Source organism: Syngnathus typhle, linkage group LG18, assembly GCF_033458585.1.
Source record: "Syngnathus typhle isolate RoL2023-S1 ecotype Sweden linkage group LG18, RoL_Styp_1.0, whole genome shotgun sequence".
Classification (NCBI taxonomy): domain Eukaryota; kingdom Metazoa; phylum Chordata; class Actinopteri; order Syngnathiformes; family Syngnathidae; genus Syngnathus; species Syngnathus typhle.
Genome location: NC_083755.1, coordinates 6,612,790 through 6,634,295, shown reverse-complemented (window position 1 = coordinate 6,634,295; position 21,506 = coordinate 6,612,790). Strand labels below are relative to the sequence as shown.

Here is a 21,506-nt window from a genome sequence, read left to right as displayed (position 1 = left end):
TCAGCACAGACAGAATAAACAAAACCACATAAATATCTTGAGTTTTCCAATGTTTATTACAATTTTCTGTACATAACAAATTTACTTCAGCTCCTTGACAGCCAGACCTGCAAAGATTAAAAAAAAAAGGTGAGCTCAACCAATGAGATGGAACAAAGTCATTTTGTGCTCATTAACACTAACCGGGAGGAAGTGACTGCTTGAGCTTCTCGGCCTTCTCCTTGTCAGTGATGACCAGCGTGTACAGATATCTGCTGCAGCGCACCTTGAACTTGACATTGTCTTTGTTCTTCTTGATCTTTACGGCTGTGGGCACACACAAAAAGGTTTATAATCTCAAACAGGCTTTAAAGAAGCAGCACCTGTGATTGTGGCTTCTAAACATTGTGTTCTCTACATACACTTAGCATCCTTCCTCCTGGCTGTGAGCAGGAAATCTTTGATTTCTTCAATCTTGCGAGGCTGCAATTAAAATACATTGGATTAAGGGGACATCTGTGACATTTGATTTCCCACAGAACATAATGTTATGGATGTCAGTGGACCGGTGGAACTGAGCTTTCTGTGATAGTCCGAAAGTCAGCACTTGGTCCGTTATTACTCTGGCAAGTATGAAAATGCATCACGGGCACACAGCAGCCTGAGATGTTTGGACACCTTGCTCCTGATTAGATTGATGGCAGTAATTTAGAACATTTTATTTTATAGAAACATAACTATCGTTGATTTTTAAAATGTGAGAGCTAATAGGAAAGTAACAATGTTTTGCAGGTTATGACCAGCCTGTGCTGTCGCGTTAACATGACGTCATACAACACACAACTCGCCAAGGCTTAGCTTGAGTGTTAGCTTCGGTTTATTGCCGCTGGACAAAACGCTGAAAGTCTTGCCTAAAACCGAAATGACATACCCGTTCATGCACCACACTCTTAGCTGATACTAGTTTAAAAATGACATTTTGGGTTCCTTACCATGGCGCCGTGTCAGCGGACTGCACGCTGGGGGAAGAACAGAAAGGACACGGAGTCAGACAATCGGCTACAACATAGCACACAAACGATTTATGGAAGAAATGGATGGGTCAAAATGTAGCTAAGAAAAGGTGTTTTTATACGATATAAGCGTGGGGATGTCGTGTGTTTTGGTATAAAGGGATGGATGAAGATTGTAAATGGATGTTTGAGTTAGAACGTTGCTCTCACCCGTATTAGCAAAGAGAAGATGAAAAAGAGGCGGTACTTCCGGTATAGCGCAGTTTTAATAGCGTAGTAAGGCGAGCGCAGAGGGTCAAAAATACTTTATGAAGGTAATGGCGATAAATACAAAGTTGTTTTCCCTTTTCACTTATAATAGCTGCAATTAATATTATTGTAGCAATGTTATCTAATTGAAAAATATTCAATTTACATTTCCACAACACAAATATTGGGAGTTGTGCATAGACATGAGCAAAAACCCCATTTAGTCTCCATTGCCATTGCTTTAGTAATCCCTGTTTGTCTGTGTATTCTCGAGGATTCCCACTTTCTGACTTTAAAATCAAAATTATTCTCAGAATTCTGACTTTAAAGTGAGGATTCCCACTTTAAAGTCAGAATTCTGAGAATAAAGTCAGAACTCTAAAGTCAGAAAGTTGGAATTCTCACTTCAAGTCAGAGTTCTGACTTTCTTTCCCCAGAATTCTGACTTTAAAGTGAGAATTCTCATTTTTAAATCAGAATCCTTTTCGTCAATTTCTGAGAAAAAAAGTAAAAATCCTGTCACCTCCCTTTTTTCTTCTTCACTGGCCTTAATCCTCTTCAGTAGAAAAGCATACTAAAAAATGTTAAATTTTTTTGGAAAAATGGAAATGTAAATGATCTCGATAAGGGGTGGAGCCTACGACACCAAAACAAAAACAAACAAAACGGTAATCTCGCTTCTGATTTGTCTCGCGATACTCAAATTAGGCGGTAGTAATGGTAGTGTCGCAGCTGGCGTTAAGCAATGGCAAAACAATTGTATATGAGCTCCCTTTTTTTTTTCTTCTTTTTTTTTTTTTTGCAAAACTACATACAGAAAATTCGAGTACAGCTGCAGCCGTTGGTCACTGACAAGATTCCCGGGTTCTGTCAAAGGTTTGTAAACCGCGGTCATTCTGGTCACCGGAAACACTTTAAGGGGTCATTAGCCATATTAAAGAAAATATATATTCTACGAATATGGCTTCATCAAATCCCTGAAGTTTATTAAAAACTGTCGCGGCGGGCGGGGGAATGCCCTCGAGAGTAGCCGAGGCTAACGTTGCCCGGCCAGCTAGCCGGCCGCTCCCCCCCATATATAAAAAAAATAATTTTCTCAACGGATTTACACGATTTACGAAAATACTTTCGACGGAATAATAATAATTACTCACATTACCCTTAAATTTCAACATAATTGATTTCTTATAAAGGGTAGTATATAGTCCTAATTGGGGCACCCCAAAATCAACTTTGTGACGTCATATCCGGGGCACCATATTTCTTCCCCAGGCAGCAAAAGTGCCTGTCAAAAGTCAACGTTTCAGGCTATACATCTCTTGTCCCTAAGAGGTGTTGTGTTATTTTCTTTTTTGATATTGCACATTTACTTTATACTAAATTAGTGCCTGCGTTACACAGGTTGACCAAAGGTGCCCTTTAAGGTTGTCCTGGACGTCGCTATGCTGTGTGCCGAGCTTGAAATCCCACTGTGAGGCCACTTTGAGACTGAAGACGGTAACTTTTTTCAATTTTGTGTCAAAATATTCACCGGAAATCAAATCCCGTCTGAAGGAAATGCCACATTGCTGAGGCCACCTGATCCAGTAGGAGCTACTTGAGGCTTCAGCATCCGTCTTGCATTGTAAGGTAAAAGCTGCAAGTACAATATATTGCAATACTTACAGATGAGGACAAAGAACTGTCAAAAATGAGAGTTGGTTGGTTGCTAATTATTTGAAAATTGTAATTTTGCCACAAAGAGCCTTCACCCCGTATAACAGATTGCATAAAAATGCTTAAAGCGACCCAAGATGACCTTCCAGAATGATTCAGATGATGACTGAAAAGTTCTTGACAGACTGAAGAATTGATGAAAAAATAACGATGCATCTGTCTCATATGACATTGAGATAACTGATGCTGAATATACTGAGCTGACTCAGCACATCAGAAGGACAACGAACCGTGCCAACTTTCCCACATCGATGTAAACACTTGACCAGCCATTTTACCAAATATCAACAGTCTCTGTTGAGGCTCATTATAACACGAACCTTTGACCTCTCGCAGCGTCGAGAGACTTTTCTCTGCGACAAACAGGAGCCATTGCCACCTGCGATAATCCATGCAGAACAGATGCATCAATAATTTGATGCTTGAGAAATGATTGACAGCTCTGATGATGATTATGATGATGACATCATCAAAGTCTTGAACACAAACCGAAAAGACTTCTGTAATGGTAAGTCAGTATTTTTTGTCTAACAAAAGAGCTGTATTTAATTTTAGTCAGTTTGTCAAGTTATTTCAATATACAATGTCAGGACAGCAGAAATAAAAACTGAATAAATACATATACAAATAAAATTAAACCAGGCACACCCTGATTTTCCAGGCCTTGCCCATTAGCCACATGCTGGTTCTACCACAGAGCATCTTTGAAAGTCTCAAAGATACCCTGGTGTGTTTTCTAAAAGGTTGCAATTATGCCTCTTGACACGAGAGGGCAGTATTGAAATGCATTTTTTTTCCCCAGCTCAAATGAGGCAAAAGTGTTAACGTTTTGATGTCATAAAAAATGAAAATAATCAGGAACTTAGCTAAAAAATGCAAATGAGATAATTTTAGACATCATGTGTGAAGTTCAATTCAATTTTTCAGAACAGACATGCTATAGTCTGTATAGAAACTTAAAATGGAAAAAAGTCCTTGTAGAAATCATTTGGGGGAGCTGTGGCTTCATTTTGGGAATTTTGGAAGCCATGCCTGTTTTGAGTGTTATTTTTGAACAAACATTTGCTGAGTAAATGAGTCAGCCTGCTGCAGCCAAACATGAAAAAAAATAATTATGACCGTTACTTCCCCCGCACGGGGACACCAATCACGAAGTTCACTTGATATTCTTCAGCAGACATTTTGCTTCCAATTTTGTTAATGCAGATCAAAATGTACGGCCAGTGAGTCCTAATACTCCATTTGGATAAAAAGTAAACAAACACTCATATGTGCCCGTCAAGGGAAATGAAGCTTACTTGTGATTTCCTCTCATTTTGTCAATATTTGAAGCACCCCGCATTGAAGAGCACAAAGCAAACAAGCGTCTGATTTTTGGCGAGCTGGCAAGATCGCAGTCAGCATGTTTTCCATACAAACTTAAGGCGTGACGAGAAGAGGGAAATAAAACGATAAACTCCATAAGCGAGGTTGAAAATAGATTCTCCGTCTCATTTCTCCAATGGGCCCCGCAGCCACGTTGGCACTTAATCAGGGTACTTAGAGAACTTATCTCTCTCTGTGATATCACCCGTTGCCCTAAGAATTCATATTAACATCTTTTTTCATCGTTGCCTAATTACCAGCGACCAAGAGAAGCTTGAAGGTACGCGGGTATTAAAGGGGGGAGGGGGGTTAAGGATCCAAGTGAAACGAAAACAGCGACATATCGAAACTGCTTGGACATACCAAGTGTGAAAAAGCTGCGGAAAATTTGAGCCCCCTTTTTTCACGTACAAATAGTACCTAAAAATCGATTTGAGTACTGTAACAATTTACTTTTACTGTAGCTAATTAGTTAGCATAGCGTAAGGATATGCCGTTTTAGCGTGGGGAAAACCTGACCTACTTTTGTCACTGACATGGCAAAATGGACGTTTTGTATGGTGTCAATTGCCGTGACCCCCCCCCCCCCCCCCCCCCAGCGAGATGCGACTAAAGAGTCGAGAGGCTGAAGTAGCCTGGGATGTCGGACGGGCATTATAATTGCCCCTCAACCGAGCGCTGTCCCACCCGATCTAAGTCTCTCCTCAGAGCTGCTGTGACAGGTGCATGGCTTCTCCATGAATTATGGAACACCCCCGTGGGGCAAACGGTGGTCCGAAATGCAGCGAAGGGCCCGGTAGCCTTCATCCGTGTGACATCCTTCATTCCATACAAATTCAAGTGACAGCGCGCTGTCCTTTGTTAGTTTGCTGCCAAGGTCGTAGTCTTCAAATTTGAAAAACCGCGGCGAGAATGCATCGGGCGACAAACATCGAAATGAACCCACGAGTCATTTAAAAAAAATTGACCTTGCTCCTAAATATGTATGCCATTCTACAAATAGAAAAAAAAAAAGATCTGCAAAGTTTAACAACACATGGAGGGAAACTGTTACAGTCAAGCTATGCTAACAGAATGCTACGCAATGATCAGCGATGCTCAAAGGGGAAGTTTTGGTTACACGGTGTTGTCGTGGTTGAACGTGCAGGCTCGGAAGGTGATTAAAAAGCCATTAGCCGAATGATTCTGGCAGGTAATTCACCAAGCAGTCATCAGAAACCCAGTTAGCGTCCAGGAGAGGCGAAAGAAATGACTCAGGAAGGAATTATATCAAATTGCTTGTGCGCCCCCAAAAAATCCCCTCCTCCTAAATCACTATAATTCCCCAAGATTTCATTTGTATCACCTGGCAGGGAACGTAACGACAAACTCGTAAGTTCAACGGAATCATAACACAAGAGCGCAAGGCGGGGAAGAAAAAAAAAATCTTTGAGCCGTGACGCTTATTGCGTTGATGTGATTTCTCTAATGTGTATTCGTACTCTACATTGACCAGCATCTCTGCTTCTGTTCTAATCTATTTCCATTCACGCCTTATTTGCTTCCATCTTTCACTCCGAGCTCCATTATCTTTGGAAATTGCCTCCCGCTGTTTGACAATATGAGGCCGCCCGCCAAAACGTGCAACGCCGTCGTGGCGCAACGGAATCTTTCGCGCGGTCACGCCGCTGTTATGCCATATTTCGCGACATGTTTGTAATAAACACACCGGAGGCGGGACTTCTCGGTAGTTAGAAGCACAGGGGGGGCGAATAAAGCCAAGACAAGTTAAAAAGATCAAATACAAGATGATGATGAATTTAGTGCAGCTCGACAGTAAACTCATCCCCAAGTGTTAGTGGTTAGCTTAAAGCTAATTGCTTGAACTCACAGGGCAATTGGCAGCGTTGTGTTTCAGAAATCTCTCAAAGCCCCGAGGCTGAGCTTCTTCTCTCTGTCTCCTTTATTTATTTCTTCTAAGGGTCTCATCTGGGCCAATTAGTAATTCATAACTTTGACTTTTGATATTCCACATCCTTCTCACTGGCTCGCTCTGGACTTTGAAGGTGGAGTCCAAGCAGCTCACTCCGCCGTCTTTGAATTCTATTCCAAAAACGCCCCGAGATTTCTTGCACGTATTCAGCAGTGACGTTATCGAAAGCCGCAATGACAAAACTCTCACGACAATTAGAACGGCCACCGCCTTATCGTCTGAATCCCACATAGTATTCATTATCTCCTCTTCTTATTGCACGTCGGCGCTCGCTATCTTCACTCCCATTAACGCCGTGCCTGTAATTGCATTAGCGGCGACAAAGGAAAGATACACACGCGTGTTGCGTGCTCCGCGCGCTAAGTCGCTAGTTGAATTTTAATTGTTTTGGTGGGGGGACAATTTTTGTCAATATCCGTCCCTGGGTGGCGCATTTCAAATCCGACGATCAGCTCAGCGGCCGCTTTTAAAGGCAAGCTCAACCCGATCGATCATGTTTGATGCTAGAACTGTTTGGAGCACAAACGCTAAATCCCCGAGCCGCTAGCGCTCTTATTTTCAACCGAGCTCAACTTCTAAACGATCACCACTTTGTAAGTCGACTAAAGCTCGTATTTACAGGTAAGGCAGCTTTTCTCAAGATACTCGCCCCGGAGCGGCGCTGCTTTGCCTTGCCCGTGACCGCACATATTTCCAAGGTCCAATCGGATTAGAGACAGTGAGATGGTAGAATTGAAATAGTCGCTACGGCGCGGTGGCGAAACGGCTCGTGATCCTCAGGCGGCATTAACCCGGCCCACTGTGGAGGCACCGTGGTGCTGCTGGAGTGTGGAAGAGATCATAGAGTGGGCGAGCGAGATAGGGGAGTCCTTCTCTGTGGCGCCATTGTGATCCAGTAGATCAATCTGAGGAATCCCCGCAGAGCGCTTACTGGGAGGCAATCGGAGGAGTCAGGCCAGATGAACTCAAGTCACAGAATTTTGGACTATTCCGATACAGGCGCTCGTAAGCTAGGCTACAGCGCCGCTCTGTCCCCCAGCCGTCCTTGAAATCGTTCCATCGGCAGGACAACTCGTTTCCTCTTTGCGCGGATACCGATGCCCCGCTGAGACTAATTTCTCCATGAGAATAAAAAGCATAGATATTCGCATGAGGCACGCCGCCGCGCGTTAGCGCTCCAGACGATTCCCTGGCAGTTGTTCCCCCCGCGGCGTCCGCCAGACGCCATTTTTATCTCCCAAATATCCGAGTAATAGAAAAAGGACTCAATTGCACGCCGTGGGGGCTGACGTATGAAAGCACCTCACTTGACCGAGACTTATTACCGGCGCTTTGGTGAAGTGATGTCTTCTCGATATTGCGTCGGATAAGATGGCAATTTCAATAAGAGGCTTGGCGGCCTTGTGCACCCCCGGGGCTGGGAGGCCCGACTAAAAGGGATATATTTCACCAGGGCCAACTTGATCAAATTAGCATTCGCAAAAGTGAGATCAAAGCAGTGTTGCCAGGGCTTCACGGAAGAACTTTGCTCCATTTTGAAGGCGGGGAAGGTAGTCTCATGGTCGGAGTCACATCTATTTTCCACCTCGAAAGAAGATGCTGCAGTCTTTATTGTACTCCGTGACGGGGGCCGCGGGCATTTTTGCGATGTGCACAGCCCCAAATTAAGATGACAGGCCTGATGGTGAACAGATCACATAGCTTATCAAACCCAAGATGGTGTGTGTGTGTATGTGCGGAATGACAAACTCACAGGATGTGTGCAACGGGGTCCGCCGCAGATATCTGTATCACGCTCGTCTACAGCTGAAGTGAGCCGTCGCACGTGTGTCAACAGTGACGGCGTGGAAAAGACGCCATAAACCAGGCAAGGGAATGTCATGCGCAAAATACACGATTGGCTTGTTTGCTTTCAAAATCCCAAAATTGGTCTCATCGTATTTTCCATGTAAAGAAATGGAAAGGCAATTCCTAAAAGGAAAGAAAAAAAAAAATCACAGCCAGTGTGGGTTTCGTGTAACTAACAAATCCAATTAAAAAAAGACAAGCTAAAAGACCAAATGACAGATTCGGGATAAGATAAATTAACCGGCAAATCTGGACTTACTCAAATGTTCACGCTGCCGTCAAACGGCAGCAATAAACAGTAAAAAAGGCGATATGTCCTTTCTTACATCATCTGCACTGAGAAAAAAAAATAAACGGAATCCGAGTCAGTGTTGCTTTTGTGAAACCAAAGAAATCCCATTGTCTCCGAGCGAGTCCACATGGTCTAATTACCCAGCTCCAACTGACAACAACAAAACGCACACCCGCGTGACCCGTTTTCTCCAACCGAAAAAGGAACTTCTTTCCAAACTCTCAGCTGGCGTCGAAACTTGGATCATCAGACAGCTGCATAATTAATCGCCAAAGCCAAGAGGGATTTATTAAAGCGTAAAGGTCGCGCTGAGATTTGAAATTTTTTTTTTTTTCTGCTTTTTTTGCGGAGGGGCAAGACGAGAAAAATAAAACCAGTCGATCTTATCATATATGCATTCTCGTGTGATAGCGGCGAAATCACATCAGGAATAAACAGTGTGAATTTTTAAGAGCTGATTTCCATTCTTGCCGTCCACTGACCTCTGCTAATCTGCAGAGGTGAATATGAATTTTTTTTTTGATTTTTTTTTATGCGAGACGCGCCCGGGAGGCACAGGTGTTGAATAGGAGCGTATGTATATTTCATTAGCGACCCGCATTTTGATTTGATGCGCCTCGCCGCTATTAAATGCCGTCCGCATTGACGCGGCAACAAAGCAAAATGAAGCTAGCCTTTAATCCCAGGTGAAGAATTATTTTTTTTTGTTTTTGCTGGTGGTCACTTGACGAGATTTACCCAATCTTATGAAATGAAAAACTTAAGAGAGCATTAAACAGTTTCTCAAACTATGAAAATTGGCCGTGGATGCGCGTCGGCGGCCCTGACGTCGGATCCTTGACATATTGATCTGCTTTTAGTTGAGATGCAGCACTTCATGTGCTGTGAGCGAAGTGGATGTCTTATTAACGGCCGTTCCAGCGCCAAGGTCTTTCAGGGATACATATTAACATTGGCCTTGACATTATAACGCATGGAAAGAAAATAAATAACTAAAAGAAGTCAAGTTTGTTGTTATGACGGAGTCTGCAGACTATCCAATTTGTCAAGGACGTGCTTGAAGTTGATGTCAAAGGTGACGTTTATTCCAGTGACGCACAAAAAAGCTGATAATTATCACCATAATTACATATACCAATCGGCGTGTGTGTGCACTTTAGAATCCTGATGTAAAATTGTAAGTTAGTAAGCTAGCTAGCTAACCAACTTAGCACCTTAACTTAGTTTTGCTGCGGTAAGTGAGTTTAAGCTGAAAGTGCTCTCGTGCAAGCTACAACAAAGGTCAAGCGTGTGAATTATTAAAAATCTTTTTCTGGCCGCGGTGACACACTCCATCGTTTCCAAGACAATTTGCTCGGCGCCATGTGTTTTTCAATCACGTTTTGATACCTTCAGGGATTCATTACTGCTCGAGATTCCTCGCCGCTCGCACTCCGCCCTCGGAGCCTCGTTGAATTTTTTACAAGGCCGCCACATCTGCCGACGTTTCCGCTGCCTTTAAATTGGTAGCGCTGGCGTTAGCTTGCATGCACGCTTTTGTATCTGTACATAATAAATGCGACGAGACGCTTTGTTTTCCGGACGCACTCAAAGTCATCGCTGTTATTTGACATCTCTCCTTTCTGTCCTCTTTGCATTACAAGTGTAGAAATAAGCTAATCGCTATTATTATCCACCACTAATTACCCGCCATCTGACCTGGCTAGCAAACCAAGCCGCTCATTCGGAATTAAAGAGCCAGAGCGCATCTATGTGGCGATTGATTGATTCAACGGCGCGAAAGCCAATCATTACTGTCGAGTGGCTGAGCGATGACCTCTTTGCACGTTGTCATACGCGATGCATAAATGCATGCGCATTACCTGCAAATGTGATCGTGACAAACGATCGTCCGTTTCCCTCTTTGCTATGCGACGGCGTGAAGAAAAGACACACAACTCGATAATATCCGCCTAACAATTACAACAACCAATGAGATGTTTCAATCTCGTTATTTTCTTGGGCATATCCTTGTCGAGGAAATCATAAAGAGTCAAAACATGAATTCATTTTTTTCATTCATTCAGAGGCTTGCCCTTCGCCATTATGACTTCCGATTTGTTTCCCGTGTGAGCACGTAAAAATGTATTTCTACAATACGTTCAAGGTTGGAAGTAGGTCATTAGCTTAATGGACCTTGTTTAGTATAAAGATTTGTTTACAATATTTAGTAAAGGCCTTCTATTGCATCGACTTGTTCATCGTATTGTGAGTCTGTCTGGTCGCCGCATCAACAAGGAATGTCAAGGATTGCGATGTACAATCATTTGTTTAATTAGCCGTCAATAATGCAATGCAAGGCTATTCCTGTTGGAGCCAACCTGGTTAACTACTTTTAACTTTATACCTTCAAAATGGCTGCTTCAAAGCAAAACAGGCAATCTGCGGAGTCTTACATATGAAAATCTCAATTTCAAAACACGTAGGGGATTTGTCCTCTGGTAAGAGTTCCAGGTACTTGAAGACCAACGTGGATGTTTCAAATGGAGTTGCTAACGTCTCTTACAAGCGTGCGTTAATTCGCATTGACGTTAAGGATAATTGCTAGCGAGCGTTCCCTCTTTCTCCTTTAAAGTAAACGTCAGTCATCATTAGCAGGCTCATTTGTCCAGTCCCCTTGCCAGCCCCGACAGCGTCTCGTTGACCCTTGCTCCCGGAGCACCCGAGCGACCCTTTCAAGACGTCTTATCGCTCATGAAAAATGACTTCTTAAGAAACCCGATGTGACACATTATCTCAATATGAAACGGGACTCTGAGCGAATAATAAGTTTGCCTTATTAATGGAGGTGCGAGAGAGGCTAAAGGAGCTGCCAAGCCAAGTTAAATGCCCCCGTCAATCCCGCCGCCGCCGGCCTGCCGCAACGTCTCACCTTGCCTGGCGTCACGCTATTTATAGAAGCATCAGTGTCCCAGACCCCATGCCGGGTCATTTTCTTCGGCAACGTCGTCCACACAAACCGCAGATGAGAACAATCAAAAAGTCACCTTTAACCCTTTCCGTCAAAGTCCGAACCCGAGTAGTCCCGTGATATTAAGCTAACACCTCATGCTAGCTTGTATCTCTAACGCTAATACCTATTTTCAGAAGACAATGAAATATTATCGGTTAGTCTAAACGTCAATCACCAAGATAGCAAAGCATAGCAGAGCTCCCCGGGATCGTCAATCTTAGGTCTACCCCGAGGCCGCCTCCTAAATATCTCACCGGGGAGTCGTCCTCCGCCCTCTGCCTGAGGCTGCCGACCTTTTTCCAAAGGTCACTTGAATCATTCGGTGGACTCGGCTGGGGAAAGAAAGCGCGTCCCCGATGTAGTGATCGTGACCAGGGGTCGGAAGTCAACATGATCAATATTCAGTACTCCTTGAACTTGGCGTCGAGTGACGCTTGATTGATAACCATCCAAAAGTACATTAGCGTCAATGTTAGCGCAGAAACCGACATCGTTTCCAAAATGAAACCCGGGCATCCGGAACACGTCTGATCGTACGCCGACGCTTGTCAGAGCCCGGCGAATCAGACTCAAAGATAAGAGAAGAATTAGCAGTTCATTTGCGGCAGAATTAATCTGTTTCCAGCGCCAATCAAAAGCCGCAAGCGGTGTCATTGTCGCCGCTATCTCGCCTCCCCAGATAGTCGCGGGTCACTCGGTAGGATAAGATTTTTAATTTGGTCACAATGACGGCAGTATCGCAAGCGATGACACACACAATGGGAGTCTTTGTAGCGGCGAGGGAGCTCGCTGGCAAAATGGCAAGCTATCGTCTCGGGAGAAAAATCAGACGGCGGCGCGGTCGTCTTTTCGCGCCGACGAAGGCCACACAACAGCACGAGTGTAATTGCAGCAGCCGCCGTTTGATAGCCCGGAATTTAATCGCGGATCATTAATGCGCTGCCATTTAAAACGCCTCGGCATCCCCGGAATATAGAGAAGGTGACATTTAAAAAGCCCCCAGTTCTCCGACCGATGCCAAATATTTTGCAAGTCGCCGCAAATCAATTCGCTGATGAGTTGCCTTGAGATATGAACGGCACAATTACAACGAGGGAATTAGCCGCAAATGAATATCCACTTTGGCAAGAAAGCGCCGCCGGCTGCTGTTTTCCTCAATTGACATTTTCTACAGCTTTTCACGTCGAGAGCCGAGACCTCGCACCTACATTAAACAAAACATTCAGCCTCGCCTCATACATAACCAAACGGTCCGCGCCGCAGAAAACAAAGACGGCAATTTCATTCGCCAACACGTTTCCTGCCTCTCAATGTCAGCTTCGCTCCTGCTGCGGACCGAATCAGGAAATGATGTACGTACGATATTGCAGACACTCATTCAAAATAATGCGTTCGAAAAGATGGGGTGGGCAAACATCCGAGGCCGTTTGCTTAGTTGGAGGAAAAACAGTCCCTCGACACTTGATTCGATTGACTTTAATGAAAAACAAACAAAAGGAGAATCACTCACGAATTACAAAAATGCTCCAAAATGAATTCGCTAAGACCGACTGGCAACACGCGACCGTTCGTTTTCCTCCAGGGAGCGACTCGATACAAAACCAAGGCAAAGGACGACTCCCGAGAGTCTTTCAGAACTCAGTCGGAGAAATTCAAATGTGGAGGCGCGACAAATCAGCAATGACCTTTTTCCGTACAGCGCCGATGTTAACGAGGCGCTCTCGCGCAACACGACTAGCCTGCGCATCCGTTACTTTCTATCACCTGCAAACTTTACCCGCTCGTCAATTATGCCGATTTGTTAGCGCCGCTCGAATTCTCCCTATTAGCGTGCCGCGGCGGCAAACAAAATGCATTAAGATTAATCCCAAGCACCTGCCACAGAAGAGGGCGAGCCTTCATCGTGTCGGGTCGAGGATTAAAGCAGAATTGATGGCGTACGTGGGCGGGGAAATAAGTACATACACGGGCAGAGGCCGCAACGGCGCGATTTACCAGGCTGAGTTACCGCGGCAAACCTTTGGACGCGCTTTAATTAGCAAGCATTTAGCGGCGTTTTTCACGTCGAGTAAGGGGGTGTGCGTGTGTGTGATGAATTGCATAATTAAAGGGCTCACCGTGTAAATCAACGACGGGGACAGAAGCGGAGAAGCTAATTACACATGCGGCATTGTTCCAGTGTTTTGGACACCTGTTGAATGTATGGATAGCGAGGGGGAATAGTTAGCATGCTAATCAAGCTGGAGACATGACATGAATGTATTTCTCCAAAAGTCATTATTTAAAATGTTTCGTATAAAACTCAAACATATGAAATGATATGAGGTTGAACACTGAAAGGTTCTTGTGGCGTTCCTCAAGGGTCACTACTTTGACCCCTTCCGTTCAGCCTGTATATGCTACCCTCATTTGGTTCGAATTCTAAATGTAAAAACCAATTAAATTATCGTCTAGAGAAGCTCGTCGGGACACAGTATGTTCTCTCAGCCTTGGCTCCGTTTTAAAAAAAATAAAATTCCGACAGTGGTTCTAAAGTGCCCTGGACCAGATTGCTACCGATTGCCTCGAGGCCGTCGCAGACGTTTTCGCTTAGCAAAGTCCCGCCGACGCAGCACACGAATCACTCCACTAAACAGACTGTGACGCCTAATGTCCCATTCCCTGTAAACGACCCGTCGTCTGTTTTACATGCCACCGTAGCGCAACTGAACACCTGCCGAGCACTCGGGACGACGCTCGCCGCAAGCGCGGGGCTTTACCTAGCTGCTCTCCATTAAGACGCCCAGCATGTCTAATCGAAGCTAGCGAACGCCAATGACGCTGACTAAAGGTCATTTCAGGATTGGACGACATTTGCTCCCATTTCTTTAAACACTCTAATCAAAGCACAAAAATTTGTGTACATCTGTATTGCGCAACCTTGATTTAATGGCGAAGGGGTTGACTATTCGAGCCAGTTGTTGCTTACATTAAAATAATTTTTTTTCACGGCCTAAAAACAACCAACTATTAAATTTGGTCTTCCGTTCACGAGAGACCCTTTAAGACTTCCAGCGTTCAGCCGGCGAGGGAGATAGAAGCAGTCAGAGGGGGAAATTAGACGAGCCGTGTTCCGAGAGTCGACCTGAAGTGAAAGACTTTGCGCAAATATCACAGCGTGACAAATCACAGGCGCTCTCGTTACGGCAGCGGCGGCAAGATGACTCATGCGCTCACACTTCCTGTCACTTGCTCTGAAGATGATAAAAAAATAGAAATATTCTCATTTTTGCCATCTTAATTCTTTTTTCCCCCCCCTGTATTTTGTTTTCAGGCTTATTCATTCCAAGCTGTTTCCATGTAGGTAGCTACCATAAGCTTAACTAGCTTGTGGAAGAAAAATAAAAGTAAACGTAGTTTGGCTGCCATTTTTGTCTCGTCAGAGTTGACACAATAAGGATGCAACCAAAGTAAATAAAGTATGTTAATCGTCTTTAATGGTGCCAAAGCTCAAATGCTTCACAGGCAAGTGATTTAGTTAATTGGATTTCTTTTCAGTGAACTTAACAAAAAGTCGGCTGAAAATTCCCAGGAGATCTTTTATGGTTAAATAACTGCTCAACATAGTTCTTTAATAAGCAAATTTAAAATAATATTCGTCTCTCCTCACTCTCTTAAATTGTTAAGCTCTGTCCAGCGGCTATCTTTCCAAACTGTCGTATACAAACTATCGAAAGTCCGCGTAAAGCGAGCTGACCGAAGCCCCCAATCAAAATCCCGCACTTTGAATGGAGCCTGAGGGCTAAACTATCAAACACTTTCCAAAGCACGTTGCTTAAATGAAGGCAAGACGAGATAGTCTATGCCTTCAGCAATTTGAATTGACTCATCTTGAGATATGTTACGGAGGTTTGTGGCGATCAGATATGAAAAATGCTTTTTTTCTTTTAAAAAAATAAATAAAAACAGCAGAATGATAAATGTGCAGCGTTGCAAGTGGCACTTTGATAGCGGGCTAAAATTTGATGTTGCTGACTTCAATAATTATGCTAATGTATATTTTCACCCTGATTAAAATGCCTGTCACATAAAACACAATGTGGCCTTTTAGCCTGAGTCAGTTTTAGGATTAACGTCATCTCCCTCGCCCGTACGCCGGTTTCAATTACCGCCCTCGAAATTGCCCGGCGGGCCGCCGCACCTTCCGCCGGCGACAATCTCCCATCTCCCAAAATTGCGCGACGTGAAATCTCGTCACATCTTTAAAGGAGGAAGTTGATTGGAAAATATGCGGGATTGAATTTGGGTTATACCGAGGGCATCTCTCCCGTCACCGCTCGTGATAATTATGGGATGCCAAGAGTGCTGTTTATCTGCAATATTTGTCGTGTCGTCGCTTTTTCCGTACACCTAAAGGACACTTTTTCAGGTACAACCGACGGGTAGTACAGAACTCAAGACAAGACGTTAAATTATTAATAATGAATTTTATTTTTTTACAGATTTTTTTGTACCGCAAAAAGACCCTTAACGTGTTGTTGCAGCGGTTGCCAGGAAACAGACGTCTGTTGTCGTCACCGGAATGAATATAAGAGCACAGTAATTTGCATTGCCGACGTGGACCGCGCACCCGGGGCGCGATCATAAACCCCTCGAGGCCGTCGAGCGGCTGATAGGATTTGGAGTGACATTGGCGATGCAGTGCGGATGCATATAGATCATTTCATTGTAGAGGACATCACATTGACTCGCAAATTTCTGCGGCGCATCTTAAAAGTGCTTGGGAAAACAATCTCTGCCAATGCCCTCGCTTCTTCTTCCTCTTCCTCCTCACAGGTGTCAATGTAGCGCATGATGTTGCAGACAGGTGCAGTGTGTGTGTGTGTGCAGTGGGTGGGTGTAAAGGTTACATAAATAAAGCGTTCCTCTTTTGGGCCACTTTGCAGTTCCCTCCCCAGGCCCGTGACAGCTTCATAGATTAAGCCCGGAGAGCTCCAAAGTGCTGCTTAGTATTCCTGTGAGGACGCGCTAAACACGCGCGGTTGCTCGGGTGTCGCTGCCTCCGCATTACCATCAAACCCCCCCCCCCCCCCCCCAAAAAAGAGAGAAAAACAGGAACAATTTATTCAATCTGTGACCGAGCTCCTGTAGGCAATTGAAACTGAGAAAAATAACAGGTCATCCCAAAGCCCTCTGAGTCACACGATGAAAAGAAAGCAGAAGATATAAAAAAATAAAAAAAAGAAGCTGTTTGATTCCACGTCAACTGATCGATAAAAAAATGACCACCTGTTGATTTAGTCTTCTTGTCAACAATTCCTCTCTCAAGTCAGAATTCACGCCGGCGTGCTCATTTGCGCCCCGAGAGCCCAATTAAACTTAAGCCGGTCACGCTCTGGATTTAAATTTAAAGCGCACCCTCGGCATTCCGTCACGCGTGGTCCTGATGCTGCGGGTGCTTCCGCTTGTGCACTAACACGCTACAAGCGGGGGGCCCCCTGTCATTTAAAGCACACGCGGGTCTGGCCTGTGAACTCACTCGAGTCGAACAAATGCAGCTCTGGAATCTCATCCGGTGCCGGTAAAGGTGCCGTGTAAATGTGTGTGTGCGCTACAGTAATGTGATTTTATTTGTCTTTAGAAAGGCTCCGGCTTGTGTATGAGGTGGCATAATGGGGTCACAGTAGATGTGCACACCGGGCCGAGGCTCTTATTTCACAAGCGGCGAGATGGAATGTGCAGGGCCGGCTCAGGGGTCTGACTAATGAATTTTCTCCATGGGCAGCCCCCTCCCCGTCCCTCACCTCGAACCCAACCCCGTCCTCCTCCTCCGCCACCTTTCCGAACTCCACCAGGATATTAAAAGGTGTCAGGCCCTGCACTGCGGCAGTAATGATACGACGAGGCGGTGCGGCCGAGCGAATGAGCTCGAGCGAATGAAGACTGACGGATGGAGATGACAAATCTAAGTGTGCCGCCCGCCGCCTGTCAATCACACAATTACGTTTTTCTTCCGGAGACGGGAAGGACGGGAGGAGGGTGTTCTGTGTTGATGAGATCTTTTTGGGGCCCTAAAGTACAGTCGGGCCCCCAATTATTCAACAATCCGACTCCTCCAATAGAGTGTCGGCGGTAAAAGAAAACCGGATTTATTATCTGATGCTAAAGTGAGGCGTAAAAAGGGAGTGTGTTAAGCAGCCGCTTGAAGCAAGCGCTAATTAAAAAGCTTTATTAGCGTGTGCAGAAGGAGCAGCGCATTCGATTAGTCGTCTTGATTTGCATTCAAGGAAAGTACTTTTGCTATTGTGAAGGACGTTTAGGCACTGTTTTGGGAATGGTTAGTGCTTTATCGCTGCGTCGGTAACAGGTGATCAAATAAAATGTTATTGGGGATCGGACCTTTCATCCAAACGTGCAGAAAAGAATCCATTAGAAGTTGAATCGCACATTCTTAAGGAAAATTAGATCACTTCATATAAATAAATAAATAGATAAATAGATAAATAGATAAATAGATAAATAGATAAATAGATAAATAGATAAATAGATAAATAAATAAATAAATAAATAAATAAATGAATGTTATACAAAAGATCAACAGAAAGCTTTTAGTAAAAAAAAAAACCTAAATATAAAGATGACAATCTCAAAAAATGTAAATATGTAAAATAGTAAATACAAGACAATCAGCAAAAAATACAATGCAAAACTTTTGGGGAAAAAAACAAAAACATGTAAGCTGAAAAAAACAAGGAAAACACATGAGAATAAAAAGAATAAAAAATAAAGAATGCTAAATAACAAAATCTGACATTTAAGAGACAAATCATAAATAGAAAGACGAAAACATTTGGAAACAATTTGTGAGCAAAACCACTGAACACGAGGAAATTTCAGAAATACTAAACAAGTAAAAATGAGGTATCGTTTCTCCGTAGATTCATCATATAGATTAACATCTAACTTTCTAAGAGTTGAAAATGGAGTCTTGATTGGCAGCTTGCTCCGAGAGCATCCCCGTTTAAAACGAGGCTATCCTTCCACAAATGGATAAAAATGACATTCTGTGTTATTCCCGTCCTTAATGTGTCATGTGCGCCGTCGCCTGGCCACGATTCCCATTGTTGGAAACGAGCAGCGGAGAAGTGTTGACAGTTCCTTTGAGTTCTTGCCTCAATGTTTATCATTAATGTCTAAATTGTCTAGCGGGCAGGTTGCGTTTGTGCGAGTCTGCGCCGTTGTGGGGTGGTGTCGACTCGCCAGCATCACTCGGCCAGATGGCGAGAGGAAGCAGCTGTGACTAATGGCCGCGCGGATGAGCCAGAGCGCCGCGTGGCAATGTCACAACCTTGGAATTGGAGCTTGGGAGTGAAGGAAGTGCGATGGAAGACGATAACGCGCCGCACGCAAACATCCGGAATCCACTCCCCCGTGTTTGGCTTCTATCTGCATCCCCGGAGCGCCTCCTGCCGCCGTCCCGTCTTTCATCTCCCGCGACTCACCCAGTAAAACTTCTTGGCGATATCTCAGAGCAGAAAACATCTAGTGTAACTCCGGCGAGCGGCGGCCGACCGACTCGTGGCTCGTGATGTGCGTTTTGGCAGGAAGCGAGCATACGGCGGGTAACGGGAACAAATAACAAATGGCGTTTGGCGGTGGGACCAATTTGTAGCTCGGCCAGCACAAGCTGTGGCTTAGGTTCGGTTCAAGATTTAATTCTGCTTTTTCCTTCTCTCTTTTATGCTTTTGCCATTCTATACTCACACACACACACACACACACGTAACAGCGGCCTTTAAGGTGGTGGAGGAGGCCGAGCACGGATGCACTCAAGCACACAGAACTCTCCACTCGTCTCGCGGCAGACGCGTGTCGACACTTGCACTGTAGATAAGGAGCACTCGATGCTATTAGCGCTCAGGTAGAGAGGCGGCCGGGCAGAGAGGCGATGAGGGAGATTATTTGGCCAAATATTGGCGCCATGTTTGTCACCCGCGATGGTTCAATGCCATTATGGTGGAGTAAAATGCAAAATATTTGGATGGTGGGGAGCTCATTATAGATCGTCTCCTCTACTGGGAAACTTCCAGTGGTTTAAACTCCTTGTCGTTTTGAAAACTCCCAATACTTCTATTTCACTACTTTATTTGAATCTTATTGTGTACAAAACGATCCCCATCGAGTAGGAAGTGATTAGGTTAGCCGAAATGCTCGGCGGACTGCAGGGACGGGCGGCTAACAGGCCTCTGCCGACAGTGACGAACGAGCCATCCGGGCTTCTGATCGTTTGTCATTCAGGACTACGGAGAGTTCCATTCCTCAAAAACAATTGCAGCCCTTTCATAATACCCAAGCGATGGAAATCGGTTCACCAACTCGATTCTATTTTCCCCCCCAACGAGCGCGGAATAAATCGCATCACTGAAATAATCCACAAAGTGTCGCGTGTTGGTCCACTTTGTGTAAATTGCTTTTAAGAGCTTATTGCTACTTTAGTTAGAGTCTGCTGCTGAGATTCCTGGTGCTGGAACACCTGGAAGCCAGATAACGGAATCCCACACGTCGCAGCGGGAATCTTATCTCGCCGTTTGCCGGCCACACGGACGGCGGGCTAATTAACTAGCGGTCGACGATGCTTCTCCCCGTCCGTCGCTTCCAATGCAGCCGAAATCCACATGGACATTCGTCCACAGGTTGGAGTGCGAGGGAAGTTCCAGTAAAAGTTTTCTTGGGGAAATGGGGAGAGCATCAATGAGCTTGGCAGGAAGTCAGTTTGACAAATAATTATGACTTAAGCTTCCATTGATCTGAATGGAAAACGGCCATTACAGCTTGATTGGGTAAAAATAAAGTCTGGGTAAAGCAGCATGTGGCTCATTGTCACCAAGTCTTTTCGCAATCTCGTCTGGCGGCCACGAGGCACCTCATATTTGTTTTGATCGTGACAGCGATAAACCTTGAAAGTCACAGCAGCTCATTAGAGGATAAGTTTATCATCGCTCGGGACGCTTCTCCGCTGACGCCTCGGAGACGTTTCATTTGATGGGGAAAAAAACAAATATTTTTCGTCCCTTTTCTCCTCTCACGCTTACACAACGCACGGTTCGTTACATAACCTCAAAGTTTCGCGCAGAAGTGAGAAGTATGTTTTTTTTGTTTTTTGTTTTCCCCCCCTGCAAAGTTGACTTCCACAAGTTTGTCACTGGAAGTCTCGGGAGATCACGTTTCACCCCCACATGTACCGCTTTGCTAGTTTTCAGGAAACTTTCACTCAGTCAACTTTATGCCCGAACGATATTGACGTATCACGTTTTGCCGGTTGTAGGTCGCTAAGCGAATCGGCACTTATTTGAAATGCATTTGTGACCCCCCAAAAAAAAAGATCAATTTCCATTCTAATGGCGCAAAGTGATTACAAGGTTTGCCACATGCATGACATTTCATAGACGGCCCCCGTCGCAAAGGCCAACAGCTGCTCCGCCTTGGCGGCGTCCATGAATCACGCTGATGGGCGACAGATGCATTTTCCTGGCTCAAATGAAATGGAAGTCAAGAAAAAAAACAACGACAACAACAAAAACAGGCAGGATGGACGCTTTTATTATTAAGCCAAACGCTTGGGAAACACGGAGAGTGCAAAATTGCATCAGGAACGATCTGCGGGACGCACAGGCGAGTGCAATAATGGCCGTCTCCGATTACACGCGATGGGCTAAAGAGTTTAGCGGCGTGGAAAAACGGAAGAGAGTGCCAAATAACCAGAGATGGGGAAAACTTTTAGAAGAGGAGAGATTGCATTGAGCCGTCCAATATGCCACCAAACGGGTTTGATAACTCAGCAGCCGCGTTGCGTCGGCAGCACTGGACCAGTTGTTGATTCTGTCACGTAGGATGTCCGCTGACTCCACCGCGCCAATGTCGACGAGCGTCCTCCCCGAATCTCCGAACAGATGCTCTGGCGGTACGGGCCAGTTGGAGGAGGCGCCAACTATTTGGGATAAATTAGTAAAAACAACATGACCCCAGTGTCGCTGCTTTGGCAAAAATCGGCGGCGTGATTAGCAATCGGCTGTTGGAGAAGATGAAGGCCCTCGTGTGGCA

General features: G+C 44.8%; 1 protein-coding gene across 1 annotated transcript; it reads right to left on the bottom strand.

Annotated features, from left to right (window-relative positions):
- Positions 1-33: 33 nt before the first annotated feature.
- On the bottom strand, positions 34-1,267 carry rpl38 (ribosomal protein L38). The gene is made up of 5 exons (XM_061264198.1): positions 1,203-1,267; positions 972-998; positions 402-462; positions 184-306; positions 34-107 (listed from the first exon to the last, which is right to left on the bottom strand). The coding sequence occupies exons 2-5, from the start codon at positions 972-974 to the stop codon at positions 82-84; spliced, it is 213 nt and encodes a 70-aa protein (XP_061120182.1). The 5' UTR covers positions 975-998; positions 1,203-1,267; the 3' UTR covers positions 34-81.
- Positions 1,268-21,506: the final 20,239 nt, after the last annotated feature.